Source organism: Centruroides vittatus, unplaced genomic scaffold (assembly GCF_030686945.1).
Source record: "Centruroides vittatus isolate TY-2023 unplaced genomic scaffold, ASM3068694v2 contig_876, whole genome shotgun sequence".
In the NCBI taxonomy this organism is placed as follows: Eukaryota; Metazoa; Arthropoda; class Arachnida; order Scorpiones; family Buthidae; genus Centruroides; species Centruroides vittatus.
Genome location: NW_027122568.1, coordinates 107,425 through 125,178, shown reverse-complemented (window position 1 = coordinate 125,178; position 17,754 = coordinate 107,425). Strand labels below are relative to the sequence as shown.

Below are 17,754 nucleotides of genomic sequence, written 5' to 3'. Positions count from 1 at the left end.
AATAACTTCGTGTTGTTCAGTCAGGACTTGATACGAAGACGTGGTGGGTTGCAGCTCCTCTTCAATATTTCCTTTGAAATATGGTATTCGTTATGGCCACTGCTCAAATTTTCTTCAAAAGTATAAACAATTTCTTCGAGCTGTTGTTCGGTTTCAATATTTCCGATTTGTTCGCCAGGCAAAGATGACGATGCTATGCCTCTTTTTGATTTAACGCCAAACATGGCTTCATAAGGACTTTGGCATATTCCTTCGTGATATGTAGTGTTCTTGGCAAATTGTACAAAGAACAAACCGTCTGACCATTTATTTGTATCGTTATCGTTCATTCATACAGTTAACATATTCTATATATCCCGATTGGCCCTTTCAACTTGAGCCTTGTGTTTAACTATGACGAAGCTTTCCATGAACTATCTTAACATCTTTCCACATGGCGCATAGTTCGGATATGACTTGATTACAGAATTCCCTACCATTATCTGAATGCAATATAGCTGGGGAACCAGCTTCTCGGGTGTCGTTTCGACCTCCACCAAAGCTTATCTGTGCTTGTCGACATAGACCGGCGATTGTTCGAATGTATAATAACAAAACCAAATATTCGGTCTTTCACTTTTAAGACGCACTTTTTTCTTCGAAAAATTGCCTCCAAAATTCAGATGTGTCTTATAGTCCGTAAAATACGGTATATAGATTTGTAAATTTTAAAATACCAATTATGAAAAGCCTCTAATTCAAACTTTACCTTTTGGAATTAATGCCTTCTACATTTTTTACAGCAGTATATCTTCAAGTTATCATAAAGCCGTTTACGATGATCAACACATAATAATTGATTCAGAGTCGATTTGAAACAGCAATTTTTAATGCCTTTTTGCATTAAACTATCCGTAAGTAGAAGTGTTTTTGATTAATGACTTGAAACCGTGTCGCGCTTGATTCTATTTGACTATGAACACAATATAGTGCTTACGACGATCACTTGGCTTTTCTTCTCCCTGTTATTTAGTTGAGACAAGCATTACATGAGTATGTAGCTCGTTTTGGGCCTAATATGCCCCTCTTCAGTCAACTAAATATTAAGACGATGACACTTTACAACCAATGTTTCAGGCAATGACACTTTACTACTAATGTTAAGAACGTTGGTTTTAAAAACTTTTTAACTTTAAACCTTCTAACTAAAACTTCGACTAAAAACAGTCTGATTTTAGTCGAAGTTTTAGTTAGAAGGTTTAAAGTTAAAAAGTTTTTAAAACCAACGTTCTTAACATTAGTAGTAAAGTGTCATTGCCTGAAACATTGGTTGTAAAGTGTCATCGTCTTAATATTTAGTTGACTGAAGAGGGGCATATTAGGCCCAAAACGAGCTACATACGCATGTAATGCTTGTCTCAACTAAATAACAGGGAGAAGAAAAGCCAAGTGATCGTCGTAAGCACTATATTGTGTTCATAGTCAACAAGTAGTGTTTTTATTATTAATCGAATATAATTACTTTTAATTATACTTTATTGATAATATATATTGTAGATTAAATATTACAATGCTCATTGGATTAATGCCGGTTCATTCTATAATTTAAGATGAAAATTTTAAGTGTTACTGTACTTTGTTTTAGAGACCAGCAAGTACTGGTCCTCTTTCAGTCGTGAATAATTTATTTTTTCTGACGTAAAGTGCTCCTTTTGTTCATAAAACGTCTTGTTTGTCTCGACCACACTCGGTTTCAGTGGCAGCCTTAGGGGGTGGCGAGCAAGGCAATCTCCCGTGGCCTCGCTCTTGCAGGGGCCTCGCGCAACAACCCGAGTAGAAAAAAAGTTGATATTTAAAATTTTTTATTTTATCCTTAGCTATTAGTTATAACAATAAAATAAATTTGATTAATTCATAGTACAATATATATTAATATTAATAAGTGCCTAAATAAAATTTCTCATTTAGATTTATTCAATCTCACATTCGTACTGTACAAAAAGTAAGATTAACGGATATCAAAATTAATTAATTTATCAGAGAATAATAAATTTTTTTGTAATTTGACTGTAAAACATATGAAAAATTCACTACTATTTGAATCCTGGGCCTCGCGCATTAGAAAACCCACTTGAACGCGCGGTTTTATTACTTTCGTGATTCATCGTATTTGCGATTTACGCTCCGGGAATCTTCGTGTTTTATTTCGTTCGTCAACTCTTGTCACCTGACGCTTATTTTGCTAGCAGCTGTATGGCACATATCTTTCAGTAGGTAAATAAACATTAAATGATATTAAGTTTCAGTGAATCTTACATTATTAACAGTACTTATAGTAAACAGTGAATTGTTAAAAAAAACTGTGAAAACTATTGTAAATTATTTCTGAATTAGTTTTATATGCGAAACAAGATTTATGAAATGAGTTCGCGTGATCGTAAGCCGGTAGAAAATTTGAGTCGGGTAGTTCAAAAAGGAAACGTGAAGAATATCTACATGGGTCTTTATATAAATATATAAAAAGTGATGGTCAAGAAACCACTAAAAACCTGTCATTGACTGAAAGTGACACATTATTGCACTGGAACCCTAACCCAGCTGAAATTATTCCTTCAACATCGTCATGGGTGCCGCTGCCACCTAGTAACAATAGCGAGGATAATGAGTCAGCAACATCATTGTCTGTTACACCGCCGCCGTCAACACTATCCAGCCAAGAATACGTATCTGAGTCTACGTCTACATCCATGACTGGCAGAATTGAAAATCTGAATCCTAAAAATGACCCAGGTTTGTGGCCATTAACAATTGCTGATGTAGACCAAACTGAGATTGTATTAAAAGGTCCAATCCGGGTTAAAGTTGATTTTTTTCCCCGTAAATGATAATGGACGGCGATTCAGCGAATATCATTACAGTAAAATATTAGCTAATGGTAAAAAACTTGACAGGCGCTGGATGATTTATTCACAAAGGGTGCCGTTTACTGCTTTCTGTGTCGAATGTTCGGACTAGAAAATACAAGAATTGGATCCAGTGAAGGAGTTTGTGATTGGAAACATTTGGGTGATTACCTAAAGTCTCATAAATCTAGCCGACTGCACAAAGATTGTATGTTGAAATGGTTAAATTTAGAGAACGGGTTAAAAAGCTGTACCACTATTGACTCTTTAGCCCAGACTCAAATTGAACAAGAAAGGCAGCGTTGGAGAGCTATTTTAGAAAGACTACTTGCAGTTGTAAATTTTTTAGTATCTCACAATTTGGCCTTCAGTGGTCATAAAGAGAAATTAATATCTGACTCAGATTCAAGTGAGGCTAGCGGCAACTTTATAGATTTAATAAAGTTAATAGCCCGATTTGATCCAATGCTGCGACTTTACCTAAAACAAGTAACAGATAAGACGATTAATGACCACTATCTCGGAAGAAATATTCAAAATGAGCTTATACAATTAATGGCAAGTCACACGAAGACTCAAATTGTTGACAAAATAATAAAGAATAAATATTACTCGATTATTCTTGATTGCACTCGTGACGTTTCTCGTGTTGAACAACTGTCAATTATTATAAGATTTTTTAATACAAATACAGCTGACACTGAAGAACATTTTATTGGATTCTTAGCCGTCAAAAAAAAACCATAGCTGAGAGTTTGACTAATTATATAATCACAGAGCTAGAACAGCTGGGTATATCATTGCAAAACTGCAGAGGCCAAGAATATGATAATGGAGCCAATATGCGTGGAGGAAAAAAGTGGTGTCCAGAAACGTATACTTGAAATTAATCCACTTGCTTATTTTTTACCTTGTGGGAGTCGCAGCTGGAATCTCATCCTAGGTGATGCATCATCATCTTGTGTTTCAAGCAAAATATTTTTTTGGTTTGCTACAAAGGCTGTACACTCTGTTTGCCGGCTCGAGTCAGAGTTGGGCTATTTTAAAAGCACATGTAAAATCCTTGTCGCTAAAACCACTTTCCGGAACTAGATGGGAATGCAGGGTGGAATCGGTGAAGGCCGTTAAATATCAACTAAGCGATATATGTGATGCTTTGGATGATTTAGCAGAAAATACAACAGATTGTCAATTGGTTGGTGAATGCCATTCTATAGAAAAGGAAATAACTACCTACGAATCTGTAGTTGCACTCGTCGTAATGTATGACATTCTTACAAAGATAAACGTTATAAGTAAAATGTGGCAGAGTGAAAAAATACACCTAGATGTGGCTATACAATACCTAGACGCATTTACACATTGGCTTGTTAATTATCGGGAAAATGGTTTCCAATCATCCTTGGCAACAGCGAGAGAAATAGCCGAGAAAAATGATATTGATAGAAAGTTCAAAGTCGTGAGAAGGAGACGTAAAAGAACGAATTTTGATTATGACGGGGAAGATGAAGCTCTTGAGTTGCCTGCGGAAGAGATTTTCAAAATAAACTATTTTTATGTCATTGTCGACAATGTGCGAGCAAGCTGCCAACCTAGATTTGAGGCACTTAAACATCATGAGAGCATATTTGGTTTCATGTGTAACATAAAAAGATTAAAGGAAATTAGTGATTGTGAACTTTTGAAGCAATGCAGCAACTCGGAAATATCTCTAACAGTAGGAGAAACATCTGATATTGATGAACATGAATTGTATGAAGAACTGAATATGTTTATCCGTGTATATGAAGGAAACGACGACATTATCTCGGTGCTGAAATATATAATAGAAAAAATTTAACTGAAGTGTACCCCACTATCGAAGTAGTCCTGAGAATTATTGCCACCACACCTGTGACATTTGCATCTGCTGAAAGGAGTTTTTCGAGGTTAAAAATTATTAAAACATATTTGAGGTATTCGATGACACAAGATCGGCTTTCAGCCCTTGCTATTCTTTCAATTGAAAATGACGTAGCTCATTCGTTAGATTATTGTGCTCTAATTAAAGATTTTAGTCTTAGGAAAAGCCACAAACATCATTTTTAAATCCCTGCATATATCTTTAAGGCAGTTATGTACCTTAGTTTATCATCATTAATAATTTGTCGTCTTTATGTTTATTAACTTTTATAAATCTTCTAATGTAATATTTTAAAACCCCAAATTTATTTATTTATAACTTTTGCATTTCTCGTCAATCGTCAGAAATACAGTAGAGAACCGAAAATCGGAATCAATTGGGGACTGGGGTTGTTCAGATTAGTAATTTGTTCCGATTACTGATTATGCACGAAAAAATACATTAACCTGTCCGATGTTCAAATTTTTCTCCGTTGCGTGTCGCTTCGTGTTGAATTTTCGTCGATTTTAAGTCTAACGAAAATTTTTATAATAATAATCGAGGCTATCGTATCGTTAAAAATTATTTCTGCATTTTGTACAAACAAAATAAATATATTGAAGAATATAAAAACATGAAAATTATACTTTAGAAGTAAATCTAGTATCAAAAACGTTCGATTCAGCACGACACAGTCCGACTGAAAATCGTTCCGATTACCGGCGATTCCGATTACCGGGGCATTAACGAGTCTCTACTGTACCTACTTTCAATTCACATACTTTGCACAAAGGACAAGGGCCTCGCAAAGGTCTGCCGCTCGGAGCCTCGCAATGGTTAAGGCCGCCGCTGCTCGGTTTAATAGTAATTTCAAGGAGAACGAACGGTGTTCGACTATATATTTTATTCTATATTCTTATTTATTTTAATTATAATATTGATATCAACTGTATGTGTTTAGATTTACTAATACTTTTTTTCAGATATGTTATTTACTTCATTGTTCGTGGTTATTTCATTCGTCTCTACGTTGAAGATCATTTACGCTGTAAAAACAGATGAAGAATACAATAAAGATCGAAAAACATATGAATTAGATTTGAATAAATATTGCGAAGTATCATTAAATTTCAGAAATCACCTTCGTATATTGTGTAATTTATATTATTACGCTCAAAACATGTTTGATATATTACTTGCTACGAAACACGATATAATTAGATTGGCATTTGAAATGGAAAGCGTGGAAGTAGCAGAACAATTTTATAATACAAGTGAAAATATTCCTTTGTGGTATACAAATTTAACAGTGGAGAAATTTTCGATATTACCAAGTGAAAAGCATAATTACGAAAGCGTAAAGTTGTCATTATTGAATATATTAAATTCAATATTTGAAGATATGAAACGAGTGAAAATTAATTTAATTTTTAATGAAAGGAAACTGAGTGAAGTAGCTGAAGTAATTTATTCCTGCAATGATACTTTTTCGAATTTTCAAAATCTTCAGCTTGAAATTCAGAATACAACGTGCAAATTCATTGTTAAAACAAACTTTTCTAACGTTTTTTCTGATAATTGGATTGAAGAATTTCGAATTACAGAGAATAATACGATTTATTTTATTAATGAAGTAAAAGAGAAATATTATCTCGATAGAGCGACAATTACAGAAATGCTAATATATTTTAAAGAAGTGGTTGTAAGCAAAACTTTATTTTCTCTTATTGCAAAATTTAATGTAATTAAGTTGGAACTTCCAGAAAATAATATTCAATTAATAAGAAACGATGATGTTCCATTTATTCCTAAATTAGAAGTGCTGAATATGACGGAAGGTATAACTAATTATATTGAGGAACATGCATTTGATAAAGTTTCTGATTTAAAAATAGTAGATCTCAGCAAAAATAAATTAAATACAATACCCGAACCATTTTATACACCACGTTTTGTTAATCTGACATATTTAAATTTGGAAGAAAATAAACCTGACAGTAAAAAGTTTTCTTTACCAACTCGAGTACCGGATATCGTTACCGTCCAAGTTGAAAATACTTAGACTTTCCAGAAACCATGTAGTGGAATTAGAAAACGGATCATTCGCTGCTTTTTCTCATTTACACTCTCTCTTCCTTGATCATTGCAATTTGACTTCTATACCTAAAAAAACATTTAGTAACTTAATCTTTCTTTCATCTCTTGATTTGGCTGACAACTATTTGGAAAGTCTGCCTGATGATGTCTTCGTAAATTTGCATTCTCTTCGATATCTCAATTTAAGTAACAATCGTTTTACCAACATCCCCGTACAATCTATCATCATGGCATTGAATCTTACATTTATAAATTTTCAAAATAATCTTATTAAAGATGTTTATAATTTTTCGCATCCCAGTCTACAATACTTAAATTTGAGGAACAATCAGATTAAAGAATTGATTATTCCTACAGGATTTTCTCAGCTGAACGTTCTTGATCTATCTTCCAATCGCATAAGTTTACTTTCCAAAGAAATGATCGATATTTTATTAAATATCGATTTCGTTAACTTATCTTCCAATCCATTTTATTGTTCATCCTGCAACCTTTATTACCTTCATACATGGCTGAATGGCACCAATTATAGAGATTCCGATCGTTTTATTTGTTCTCTTCCTACAGAATTAACCGACAAAAAAGTAAAAGATCTCAATTCTAGATATGAAGATTGTTTGGACTTCATTACAGATATGACAATAACAATAACATTATCCATTATGTGTTCTTTATGTTTCGTATCAATATTAAGTCCCATTTTATATTACTACCGTTGGTATCTCCGCTATTTTTGGTTTCGTTTTAAAAATATATTCTACAATTGTAAACGAGAAGAAAAAGCATTGCGATATTATAAATACGATGCATTTATAGTGTATTGTGATACAGAAACTAAATGGCTATATGAACAATTAGTACCTCATCTGGAATCAGAAGAATTTGGATTAAAGCTTTGTATCCACGATCGAGATTTTCTTGCAGGCAGAAATGTTACCCAAAATATTATCGATAGTATTGATAAAAGTCGTAAAATAGTAGTACTACTATCTAACTGTTTTATGGAGAGTGAATGGTGCATGCTTGAAATACATTTAGCTCAACATAGGTTGTTTGAGAACAAAAGAGACGATTTGATCTTAATAAAAATGGAAAAACTTAACAAAGATCTAATTAAAAATCCCATTCCGTATCTTCTTAGAACTAGAATATGTTTAGAGTGTCCTTCTATGGAAGGTTCGCAAATTTTCTTTTGGAGAAGACTTAGAACAGTTATTAAAAATCATCAATTTTAAGTTTATGCGATATTTTACATACAAGTAATGCGTGTCTGTGTATTTTATCTGATTAAAATAATGATTTTTTTTATTTTTTTGCATCAATAATGTAGTAGATGTTAGATTTTAAAATAAAATGTAGACTATTATTAAATATTTTAAAATAAAAATTTATGATAAATTGTATATGACATGTCCTTGATTTGTGTAAATTGAATAAATATTGATAAAATATTTTGCAAGCATCGCATCTGACAATCTGTAAAATACTATTTGTTCTTGTAAATAAAAATGTATGTAATGAAATGCAATTAACATAATATAACTAAAATATTTGTGTTGTTCTACTTCACAAATTTGTTATATACAAGAACACTATACATTATATATAATGTATACTGGAGATAACGACCAGAAATATCTACAACCGAACAAACTACTTTCCGTATTTTTTCATTTTACTTGTTACGCTTTAGTAACTTTAGTTATTTATAGGCGATAAGAAGACTTTAGAGACGTGTCGGGTTGCCGTGATCGTCTAGTGGTTAGGACATTGCGTTGTGGCCGCAATAACCCAGGTTCGAATCCTGGTCACGGCACTTTTTTTAGATTTATTGTTAATAATTTATTAATTTAAATGGTAATATTTTATAGGAACAATTAAATTGAAACCTAAGATTTGTATAGCTGTAATTTTACATTCGATTTTTGCTTTCCCGGTTGTTATATGTGTGAGGGGTGTGGGAGAACGATTTTGTTCACTTTGTTTAAAGCTTAATAACTCCTGTGCTTTTGATTGGAAACTTCTGAAATTTTGTAGGACGGTTTGTATATTAGAGAGACTGATGCTGTTAAATTTTGGTGATTAAAGGTCGAGGAGGTTGGGAAATAAGGGGCTTGTATGTATCTCTAGTAAAGCCGGACTTCATGGCGATTTTACTTGTTATTTAGCATTTACTATTTTTTTTACAAAACTCATCCCTACTCTCAAAATTAAGCTTTCTGTCATTTTATAATAATTAAAAATATTTTATAAAAACTTTTTAATACTAAAATATCATAACAGATGGCGGCACATACGCAGTTTTAAATTTGTTTTTTAGCCGGGAAGTTAAGCAACTCGTTGCTGAATTTTTTATTTGTATCATAAAATAATATGTTTTAAAAGTTTTTATTATATTGATATAAAGTATTTTATTAGTACAGTATATTCTTGCTAATCTGGCTCTTAACAATCCGGCCTTTCGATTATCCGACATATCCCCCATTATTATATGTTCGTCTCTTATTCGTGTTTATCTTTTAAATAATAGCTGTAAAAGAATCAGTAACGTAAGGCGACCGGTCACGTCATTCATTGCCTTATTAGACAGGCTTTTAGCCTACACTCTCAGTAATCCGACACTTTCTCTAATATGGGCTTTGTCTGCAAATAATGGCCGGATTAGTAAGAGTTTGGTGTCTAATCTATAGTAATTTTGTTATTATTTCCAATTAATATATATGAATATACAGTATATATATATATTTCAATCATTATAATCCTCGTAATCAATTTTTGGATACTTTATAACAAAATAGTTTTAAAAGTTCTACTTTTAAAAATTTAAAGCATTTATTACAAATTCTAATCATTTTTAATTAGCACTCTAAAATATATTACTAATTAATACTCGTAGTAATATCCTACAAATTTATCACAAAGTTTGAACTTCTCTGTAGAACGTAATATATAAGATAGCAATTATTTCATAAATTACTGTATTAGTAAAGTTTACAGATTATTTTAAATTAATAGAATTTAATTTGTATTATTTATATAAATGTCACTAACAAATTAATTAATAATTTATTATTTTTTATTTCATTATAGCTTGAAATTAATCACTTCTATATTATATTTATTATTGCAAACGGGAGAAAAACATTTAAAAATGATAAAATTTGTTTAAATTAAATATTTTTAAAATTTTCTAAAATCTTTTATTTTCGTTCTTTTTAAAATAAATACAGCAATAAAATTTATTACTGTAAGACAAATTAAATAAAAACATTTCATAGAATTTTGAAATTCTTCCGTTTGAAAAGGAAGGAAAATCGAAGATAATTTTCCTTCGATTTTCCTTTCTTTTCAAACGGAAGGAAAATTCTCTTCGATTTTCCTTCCAGTAAATATTAAACGAAACCTTCATTTAAACTTAAAAACAATGTTTAAAAAATATTTTAAAAATTATAAATAGATGTAAATGAAAATTATTGATTTAAAATCGTTACTTTCATTGAAAGTATTCTTATTGCTATAATTTTTATAGATTTATGTTTATAGAAAATACAGAAGATACAAAACGTCTACACTTTCGCCCTTTGCAACCACCAGGAACTAACAATCTTCCTTCGCAGAGACCATCTTTTATTGTAGGTTACAATACGCAAAACAGTTTAAAAATGCTCACTGATGATAAGCCATAAAAACTTATAAAAATTGTACACTTGATTTAAAATGGTCCAATTTAAGCAGTTTTAAACTGTTATTCATATTGTAGCAGAGTCGCAGCCTACAAAAGGCGGAAATAAAGACGTTGTGTATCTTCTGTATTTTCTATATTTTGTAAATATGCCGTCTGCCTTTTTAAATTAAGATTTATGTTTATTTATTCCATTCTATAGTATAACGTTTTGAAATACGTGATTAAATTTTTTGATTTTAATGTCAAATAAAACTTAATATGAAATAAATATTAAAGGAAGTTTTATCAATTATATTTAATCATTTCCTTTATATAAACAGAAAAAAACAAAAGTTTTATAGGAAGATGAATCAAAGCATTCGATACGTGTTATTTATTAGCTTATGCGATAAGAATTATTGTTTTATTGTTGAATAATACTGTATTAAAAATATGGAATTAAACACAATATTAATATGAGTGAGATTGAAAATTACGTCGAAAGTTCAATGCATGTAAGTATTCATTCTCTTATTTATACAATAGCCTAAAGCAAATATACAATAGCCTAAAGTAAATGTAAATTTATTAAAATGTTAGGGACATTCATAACGTTATAAGTATAAGCAAAGTCTCACTTTGTAATTGTACATAGAAGCCCATAGGATTATTTTGACTAAGGAAATTAAGGAAATTCCTACTTTCCTTAAGGAAAATCCTACTTTTATTAAGGAAATTAGTCTCACTTTGTAAGCTTACGTTATAAAATAAAGTTGTAAAGTTATAAAATAAAGTTATAACCAATCGGAATAGTCTACAATGTAGCAAAACATTTTTGCCACTATTTCAAATGTAGAGAACGAGAAGACACGATATATATATACTGTGTATATATAATATAGCTGATAAGGAACAATAATGCCTATATAAAACCATTAGGCCTAGATTTAATATCAAAAAGTTTCAAGTGCTAATTTTAAATATATTGATACATGTATATGTTCGGATTATAATTCACGGATTGTTTAAAGCCTTTGGCATCAATATATATATATATGTATATATTAGGGTGTCCCTTCTTTTTCGAATATCTTTTTTTTTTCTAACGCATAAGGCCTAGTTTTGTTTATTTTACCCTTAAATACTCCCACAATAAATTTCAGCTCATTTTGATCACTAGAACCCGTGCCGACTTGCATCGAATCATTTCCATACATATGGTGCTAGAGAAGTGGCACGTATTCGCTTTGTTTGCCATTCTAACACAATTTGTCGGGCTATTAACACGTATAGTTTTTTTTTTTTTTTTTGAAGATGTCAGTGGAATTACGAAGCACTAAAAAACATATTTTCTTAGTCGGAGAGATAAACCACCAAATCACGGGTGCAAAATTATTGTCAAATCGGCAAGTACTCGCAGTTTTGTTTTTTAACATTCGCGAAGTTAAACTAACTGTGAGTGAAAGCGTAAATCTTGTAATACGCGAGTGTATCATATTTCGGGAAAAAGCTAGAATACCTAAAAAATCTATACCTAACTGTGTCAAGAAATTGGTGGATCTTTATCAGGTATGGAGCCTCTCCATATGTGATAAAGATCCACCAATTTTTCACTAATTCCACTAATTCCACTGACATCTTCGAAAAAACTATACGTGTTAATAGCCCGACAAATTGTGTTAGAATGGCAAACAAAGCGAATACGTGCCACTTCTCTAGCACCATATGTATGGAAATAATTCGATGCAAGTCGGTACGGGTTCTAGTGATCAAAATGAGCTGAAATTTATTGTGGAAGTATTTAAGGGTAAAATAAACAAAACTAGGCCTTATGCGTTAGAAAAAAAAATATTCGAAAAATAAGGGACACCCTAAATAATTTTCCTATTGATCTGGATTCAAGTTTTCCAGGATTTAAGCTATATAACGTTGAAATTCGTTCATTATAATATTTTTCAGTTAGCAATTTAGTTTTATTACGTTACTTATATACAACATTTCCTTTGAAATTATGCATTTCTAAACTCCACAGTGTCGCCACAATTTGCGACGAAACGTTTCTAATCTCCATCGTCGACTTTGATAATACCAAAGACATGAATATTACCTGGACTAACTATGAAAAAAAAATTATTACTCTTGGCTCTTCAATGCCTGTCCCCTCCGACACCTCCTCGTCACTCGTGCTCGGGCCAACATGCTTATCACCAACCACTTCCTTCATAAGCGTGATAAATATCACGCTTATGAAGGAAGTGGCAGTGCACGTTACTGACACTACCCTACACCGTTTAACGACTGTACCAAGCTTTACGACATCCGTACTATCATCCTGCAAAATCCCCAAGTGCATCGTCATAATTTAAACACCATCAGCGATTGTCTCTTTACCCTACTAACCTGCATCTACAAGCCTTGACAGCCTACTTCAGTGTTCCCAACTTTTCGTAAATAAATGTCGCTACATTTTAAAATAAAAGTCGCTGATTTCGCCACAGATATTTTGAAAAGTCGCTACTCAATAAACAACAAATTTTCAAATCGTCAAAAGGCTTTATTACAAAACAAATTTATTGATACTATACAAAAAAAGTTGTACACATAATAGATGTGTTCAAAAACAATTAACAAAAATAATTGAATTGTTATACGATATATAATTATAATACATATATAACAAAAATGTAAAAATGAAAATAATAATAGATTTTAAAACAGACTTCAATCAGAGTCACTTTCGCCTTCTGACGACTGTTTGTCAGTGTCAGCTTCTCTTATTTTAAATTAATAGATAGTTTTGTTGATTTTTTAAAAATGTTCTTGAGTAATTTCGTAATTAGTACAACACGAATTTGTATTATGTAACTCAATTTTAATTCTTAACAATGCCGAAGTTAAATTAACTCCAAGAAGATTTCTTTTTTGGTTTTAATGTCAGCCAACATTGAAAATACACGTTCCACGTCAGCGTTTCCGTGCGGAATAATTAAGGCACTTTGTGCCACTTATACTGTACAATGTTTTTAAGCAAATACTCGTCGTTGAAATTTTTAATTTCTGCTATTTGAATCCATAAATCACAAGTATTATAAGGGGCTTCATCAAATTTTAAATAAAGTCTAATTTTTTTGTATTCATTTTCAAGTGTGTCAACATTAATGTCAATTTTCATAATTTCAGTAATTGGTTTTAAATTGCATATTTTATTGGCATTAACAATGTTTTTATTCAAAAAATTTAAATTTTTATTTTAAAAAAGATTTCCGATTGGAAGTTTTTAAACGCTTCACTAAATGCTTTTTGGTAAAACTTTAGACATTTCAAAATAAATAATTCATTGTCAGTTTTACTTAAATCATTAATTAATCAGTGCTCTTGTGGTTACTCCGACGTTAATTTCTAACAATTTGAAAAATTTTCCGGGCAGATTTATTTTTGTTACAAAATGTTACTTTTACAGATTTTTAGCTCTGCACACTAGAAAAATCTAAAATTACAGTTTTGTCTATCGTAATAATATTAGTTGTCGCCAGAGAACGCTATAAAATAGAGAAAAATCTGTAAATTTGAAAACTATAAAAATAATTTATATTTCTCAATAATAAAAGAAAAATTTTAAAAGTCGCTATTTTTGGCTGATTTGTTTGCAGTCGCCGCTACGTCGCTACGTCCCTCTAAAAGTCGTTATTGTGGCGACTTATCGCCACGGTTGGGAACACTGGTCTACTACTACTACAAGGCTTTCTGCCGCTAGAGGGCATTAATACAACCTAACAACAGAGAGGTTTCACGGTCGCATGTCACGTGATAAAACACACGTTTGCTCCGCCCATTCGCCATTTTTGTGGTAGTTTTCGCTCGCTTAGCTTGTACATGGTTTGTTGTTCGACATCTTTTTTAGTTTAAACGTACAAAAATATTGCAGTTCTATTATCATGGATTAAGTTAAAAAAGACTTTTTTCTTGCGGGCTATTCTAGCAGTCTAACAGGACGAGATGCAGCTCTACACGAAGAGAAAATTTCGTTATGTCAAGGCGATCCATACGAAGCCAGTTTATCAGACTAAGTCGTAGATCAAGAGTTGTGGCCGAAAGTAGAATTTGGTGATATAAACTATTTGGTTTTGACAACAAATTTCTACACCCTGTCACAAATGAAAGCTTATAAATCTTTAGAGGCCCATAACTATTTAACAAGTGGCTGGGTTTCTCCTGATATAAAAGTAAAAGTAATGAATAACAGCAAAATAATATTGCTTGGAAAGATATGTTTTCTTTTGTTTGTACGTAAAACTCGTGTTTTTACGTATTTCTTAACTAAGAATTTATGTCTGAAAGTAAAAAAGTCTAATTAAAACCAGCTGTGGCAATTTTTTAATTTAAATTGTTTCTTTATTTTCTAGTTGAAATTAGCATATAATAAGCCTACTTGCTTTTAGTTTTCACGTGTAACGTTTATAAGTTTGCATTAGCTAAAGCTTGAAATTACATTAGTTATTCATTTATAAATGCACTATACCGAAATAAATTAATATAAGCAAATCAGTAAACTCTTTTAGGTTTTAAAATATAACTTAGTGTTTATTAATGTAAATATTGAAATGAAATGTTTCTGACAAACTCTTGTATTGATATTCACTTTATTCGTATCGAAATTTTTCCGGTTAATTCTCGAGAGCCATGCAGTTTGCCTTCGTCGTGAAAGCTTCTCAGTTTGGGATCCTTGATGACAAATAATGTCGGAAATTTTAAAAAATGATGTTTCTTTGTTCTTGAGTGAACTAGCATCACACCCAATTACATAACAAATCACCATAGTGATATACGTGACGAAAAAAAAACACAAAAACTCCAGTTAAAGCGCACGTGAACACACACAAAACGTAAACAAGTCACAGAGTCACAAAGATGGCGCTGGACAATTGCGCATGCTCATGACGTTACTCGTGATGTCGACATGAAACCTCTCTATAAATTATACCATGATATAGTCTCGTAGCTAAGACTCAACTTCACAAACAACCAAACACCTTAAGTTGCTGAGAAAATTTAATAACTAACAAACGTTTTCAGCCAAATCTGTTGGCCATCATCAGGTTAAACATATTCGAATGCAAACACAAAATGGAACAAAAAATTTAAATACAAATAAATAAAATAACGGATAAAATATACATATAAGAAAGTAAAAATTAAATATAAATAACAAAAATATATAAAAAATATGTATAGGTTAAATAAATAAATATTAATAAACTACACGAAACTCTAATAAATGCAAGAAGTGCATTTATCAATAAATTATACGAAATTCTGACAAATACAAGATATGCAGTGATAACAAAATCAAGGCATTAAATTAAGAGCTATCAAACCTCTTAATTAAATATTTCCATGCCGAAGGCAACCCTTCAGCATCCCTGGCATTAATGCAGGCATTGTGTAATCTGCTCTTAAATATTTCAATTTTTTCGGCGCAAAACGCTAAAGTCGGTGAGTGTACAGGTTTAATGATGTCTGCTTCACCCCACTTGACTACCGAGCCTTCAACCTGCGCCATCTGAGATAGAATTGTGGCGTTAGATCTTTTGCTGATGTTGTATTTGTGCTCCCTCAATCTAATCCCTAAGCTTCTATTAGTAACTCCAATGTAGAGTTAATAGTCCCAATGTACCAAGTTAATTTTCAAGAGGGCTCCCAACTTGTACAAATTATTAAGGAACGACAAAGACCGTATTGATAAAGAAAGAATGGCTGGAGTGTACAAAATTCCTTATGAAAACCAAGAACTAGGCATTAATAAAAACTACATTGGAGTTACTAATAGAAGCTTAGGGATTAGATTGAGGGAGCACAAATACAACATCAGCAAAAGATCTAACGCCACAATTCTATCTCAGATGGCGCAGGTTGAAGGCTCGGTAGTCAAGTGGGGTGAAGCAGACATCATTAAACCTGTACACTCACCGACTTTAGCGTTTTGCGCCGAAAAAATTGAAATATTTAAGAGCAGATTACACAATGCCTGCATTAATGCCAGGGATGCTGAAGGGTTGCCTTCGGCATGGAAATATTTAATTAAGAGGTTTGATAGCTCTTAATTTAATGCCTTGATTTTGTTATCACTGCATATCTTGTATTTGTCAGAATTTCGTATAATTTATTGATAAATGCACTTCTTGCATTTATTAGAGTTTCGTGTAGTTTATTAATATTTATTTATTTAACCTATACATATTTTTTATATATTTTTGTTATTTATATTTAATTTTTACTTTCTTATATGTATATTTTATCCGTTATTTTATTTATTTGTATTTAAATTTTTTGTTCCATTTTGTGTTTGCATTCGAATATGTTTAACCTGATGATGGCCAACAGATTTGGCTGAAAACGTTTGTTAGTTATTAAATTTTCTCAGCAACTTAAGGTGTTTGGTTGTTTGTGATTTAATTTTGCTGAGTGAGTTCACTTCAATGACTCAACTTCTGACGACAAACTTCGTCGTCACCGAAGAAGTTTCTAATCCTTTCCGTTAGCAGCAGGAAGTGCGTAAGTCACATGACCGTTGAGCACTGGCTTTTTCGATCTCCAACAGTCCTCATAGCCGTTGCAGTGTGGTTAATGCCGGACGAAAATTTAAACTTCAAGACGAAAGAGACGGAAGTTCTTCATTTTATACAGACTGATTCAGAACTCATGGGATAAAGTTTAACGGGTGGTGGAGCACACGACAAAAAGTCATTTTTGAATAAGAAAGTATGGGCGCAAGTAACGCGTTGAGGCTCAAACGCGAGAAGTAACACATTAAAGGAAACATAAATTGTTTACTTATAGCATCGTTGATAATTGCGTCAAACTTCTTATGGGTATATCTGAAGGCCCTCGTTTACGAGAATCCAGTTGACTCTGTTGAGGACCTCCTCGTTCGACTGCAACATGTGCGAGAAATACTTGGCATCTTTCAAACTGTACACCGATCACTCCATCGACTCTGACAAGCGTATTACTGTTGGTGGACGCAATTTTAAGCAATTATTGTAAACATTGACGTCCTTGCCAACGATGCTGTAAGTAAACAATTTATGTTTCCTTTCATGTGTGATTTTCTTATGTTGTACCTCAACGCGTCACTTGCGCCATACTTTCCTATATTAAAAATGTTTGTCATGTGCTACCTCATGACAAAAAACATTCCTATTACACCTGGAAAGCTATTTGCACCTCTC

The 17,754-nt window shown here is 32.0% G+C and overlaps 4 protein-coding genes and 1 non-coding gene across 5 annotated transcripts in view; all 5 read left to right on the top strand.

The window, feature by feature from the left end:
- Positions 1-787: 787 nt before the first annotated feature.
- On the top strand, positions 788-6,970 carry LOC136983092 (uncharacterized). The gene is made up of 2 exons (XM_067279721.1): positions 788-893; positions 5,748-6,970. Exon 2 carries the CDS (start codon positions 5,750-5,752, stop codon positions 6,824-6,826), a length of 1,077 nt encoding a protein of 358 aa, XP_067135822.1. The 5' UTR covers positions 788-893; positions 5,748-5,749; the 3' UTR covers positions 6,827-6,970.
- Positions 3,829-4,722, top strand: LOC136983129 (uncharacterized). Its single transcript, XM_067279764.1, has one exon. It carries the CDS (start codon positions 3,829-3,831, stop codon positions 4,720-4,722), a length of 894 nt encoding a protein of 297 aa, XP_067135865.1.
- A 118-nt stretch (positions 6,971-7,088) lies between the features above and the next one.
- Positions 7,089-10,547, top strand: LOC136983128 (toll-like receptor 2). Its single transcript, XM_067279763.1, has 2 exons — positions 7,089-8,037; positions 10,405-10,547. The coding sequence occupies exons 1-2, from the start codon at positions 7,089-7,091 to the stop codon at positions 10,545-10,547; spliced, it is 1,092 nt and encodes a 363-aa protein (XP_067135864.1).
- On the top strand, positions 8,606-8,677 carry TRNAH-GUG (transfer RNA histidin (anticodon GUG)). Its single transcript has one exon. It is a non-coding gene; the product is annotated as a tRNA-His (tRNA).
- Positions 10,548-10,918: 371 nt separating the features above from the next.
- The window catches only part of LOC136983127 (uncharacterized), a 28,804-nt gene continuing 21,968 nt past the window's right edge, over positions 10,919-17,754 (top strand). Inside the window, exon 1 of the mRNA XM_067279762.1 lies at positions 10,919-11,040. Coding sequence (XP_067135863.1) covers positions 11,002-11,040 — 39 coding nt within the window. The 5' untranslated portion in view covers positions 10,919-11,001. The remainder of the gene's footprint in view (positions 11,041-17,754) is intronic.

Coding starts and splice junctions, on each gene's coding strand:
- LOC136983128 (XM_067279763.1), top strand. CDS start 7,089: ATGGCATTGAATCTTACATTTATAAATTTTCAAAATAATCTTATTAAA. Junction 8,038..10,404: donor AGAGTGTCCTTCTATGGAAG/GTTCGCAAATTT, acceptor TTATGTTTATAG/AAAATACAGAAGATACAAAA.
- LOC136983129 (XM_067279764.1), top strand. CDS start 3,829: ATGCATCATCATCTTGTGTTTCAAGCAAAATATTTTTTTGGTTTGCTA.
- LOC136983092 (XM_067279721.1), top strand. CDS start 5,750: ATGTTATTTACTTCATTGTTCGTGGTTATTTCATTCGTCTCTACGTTG.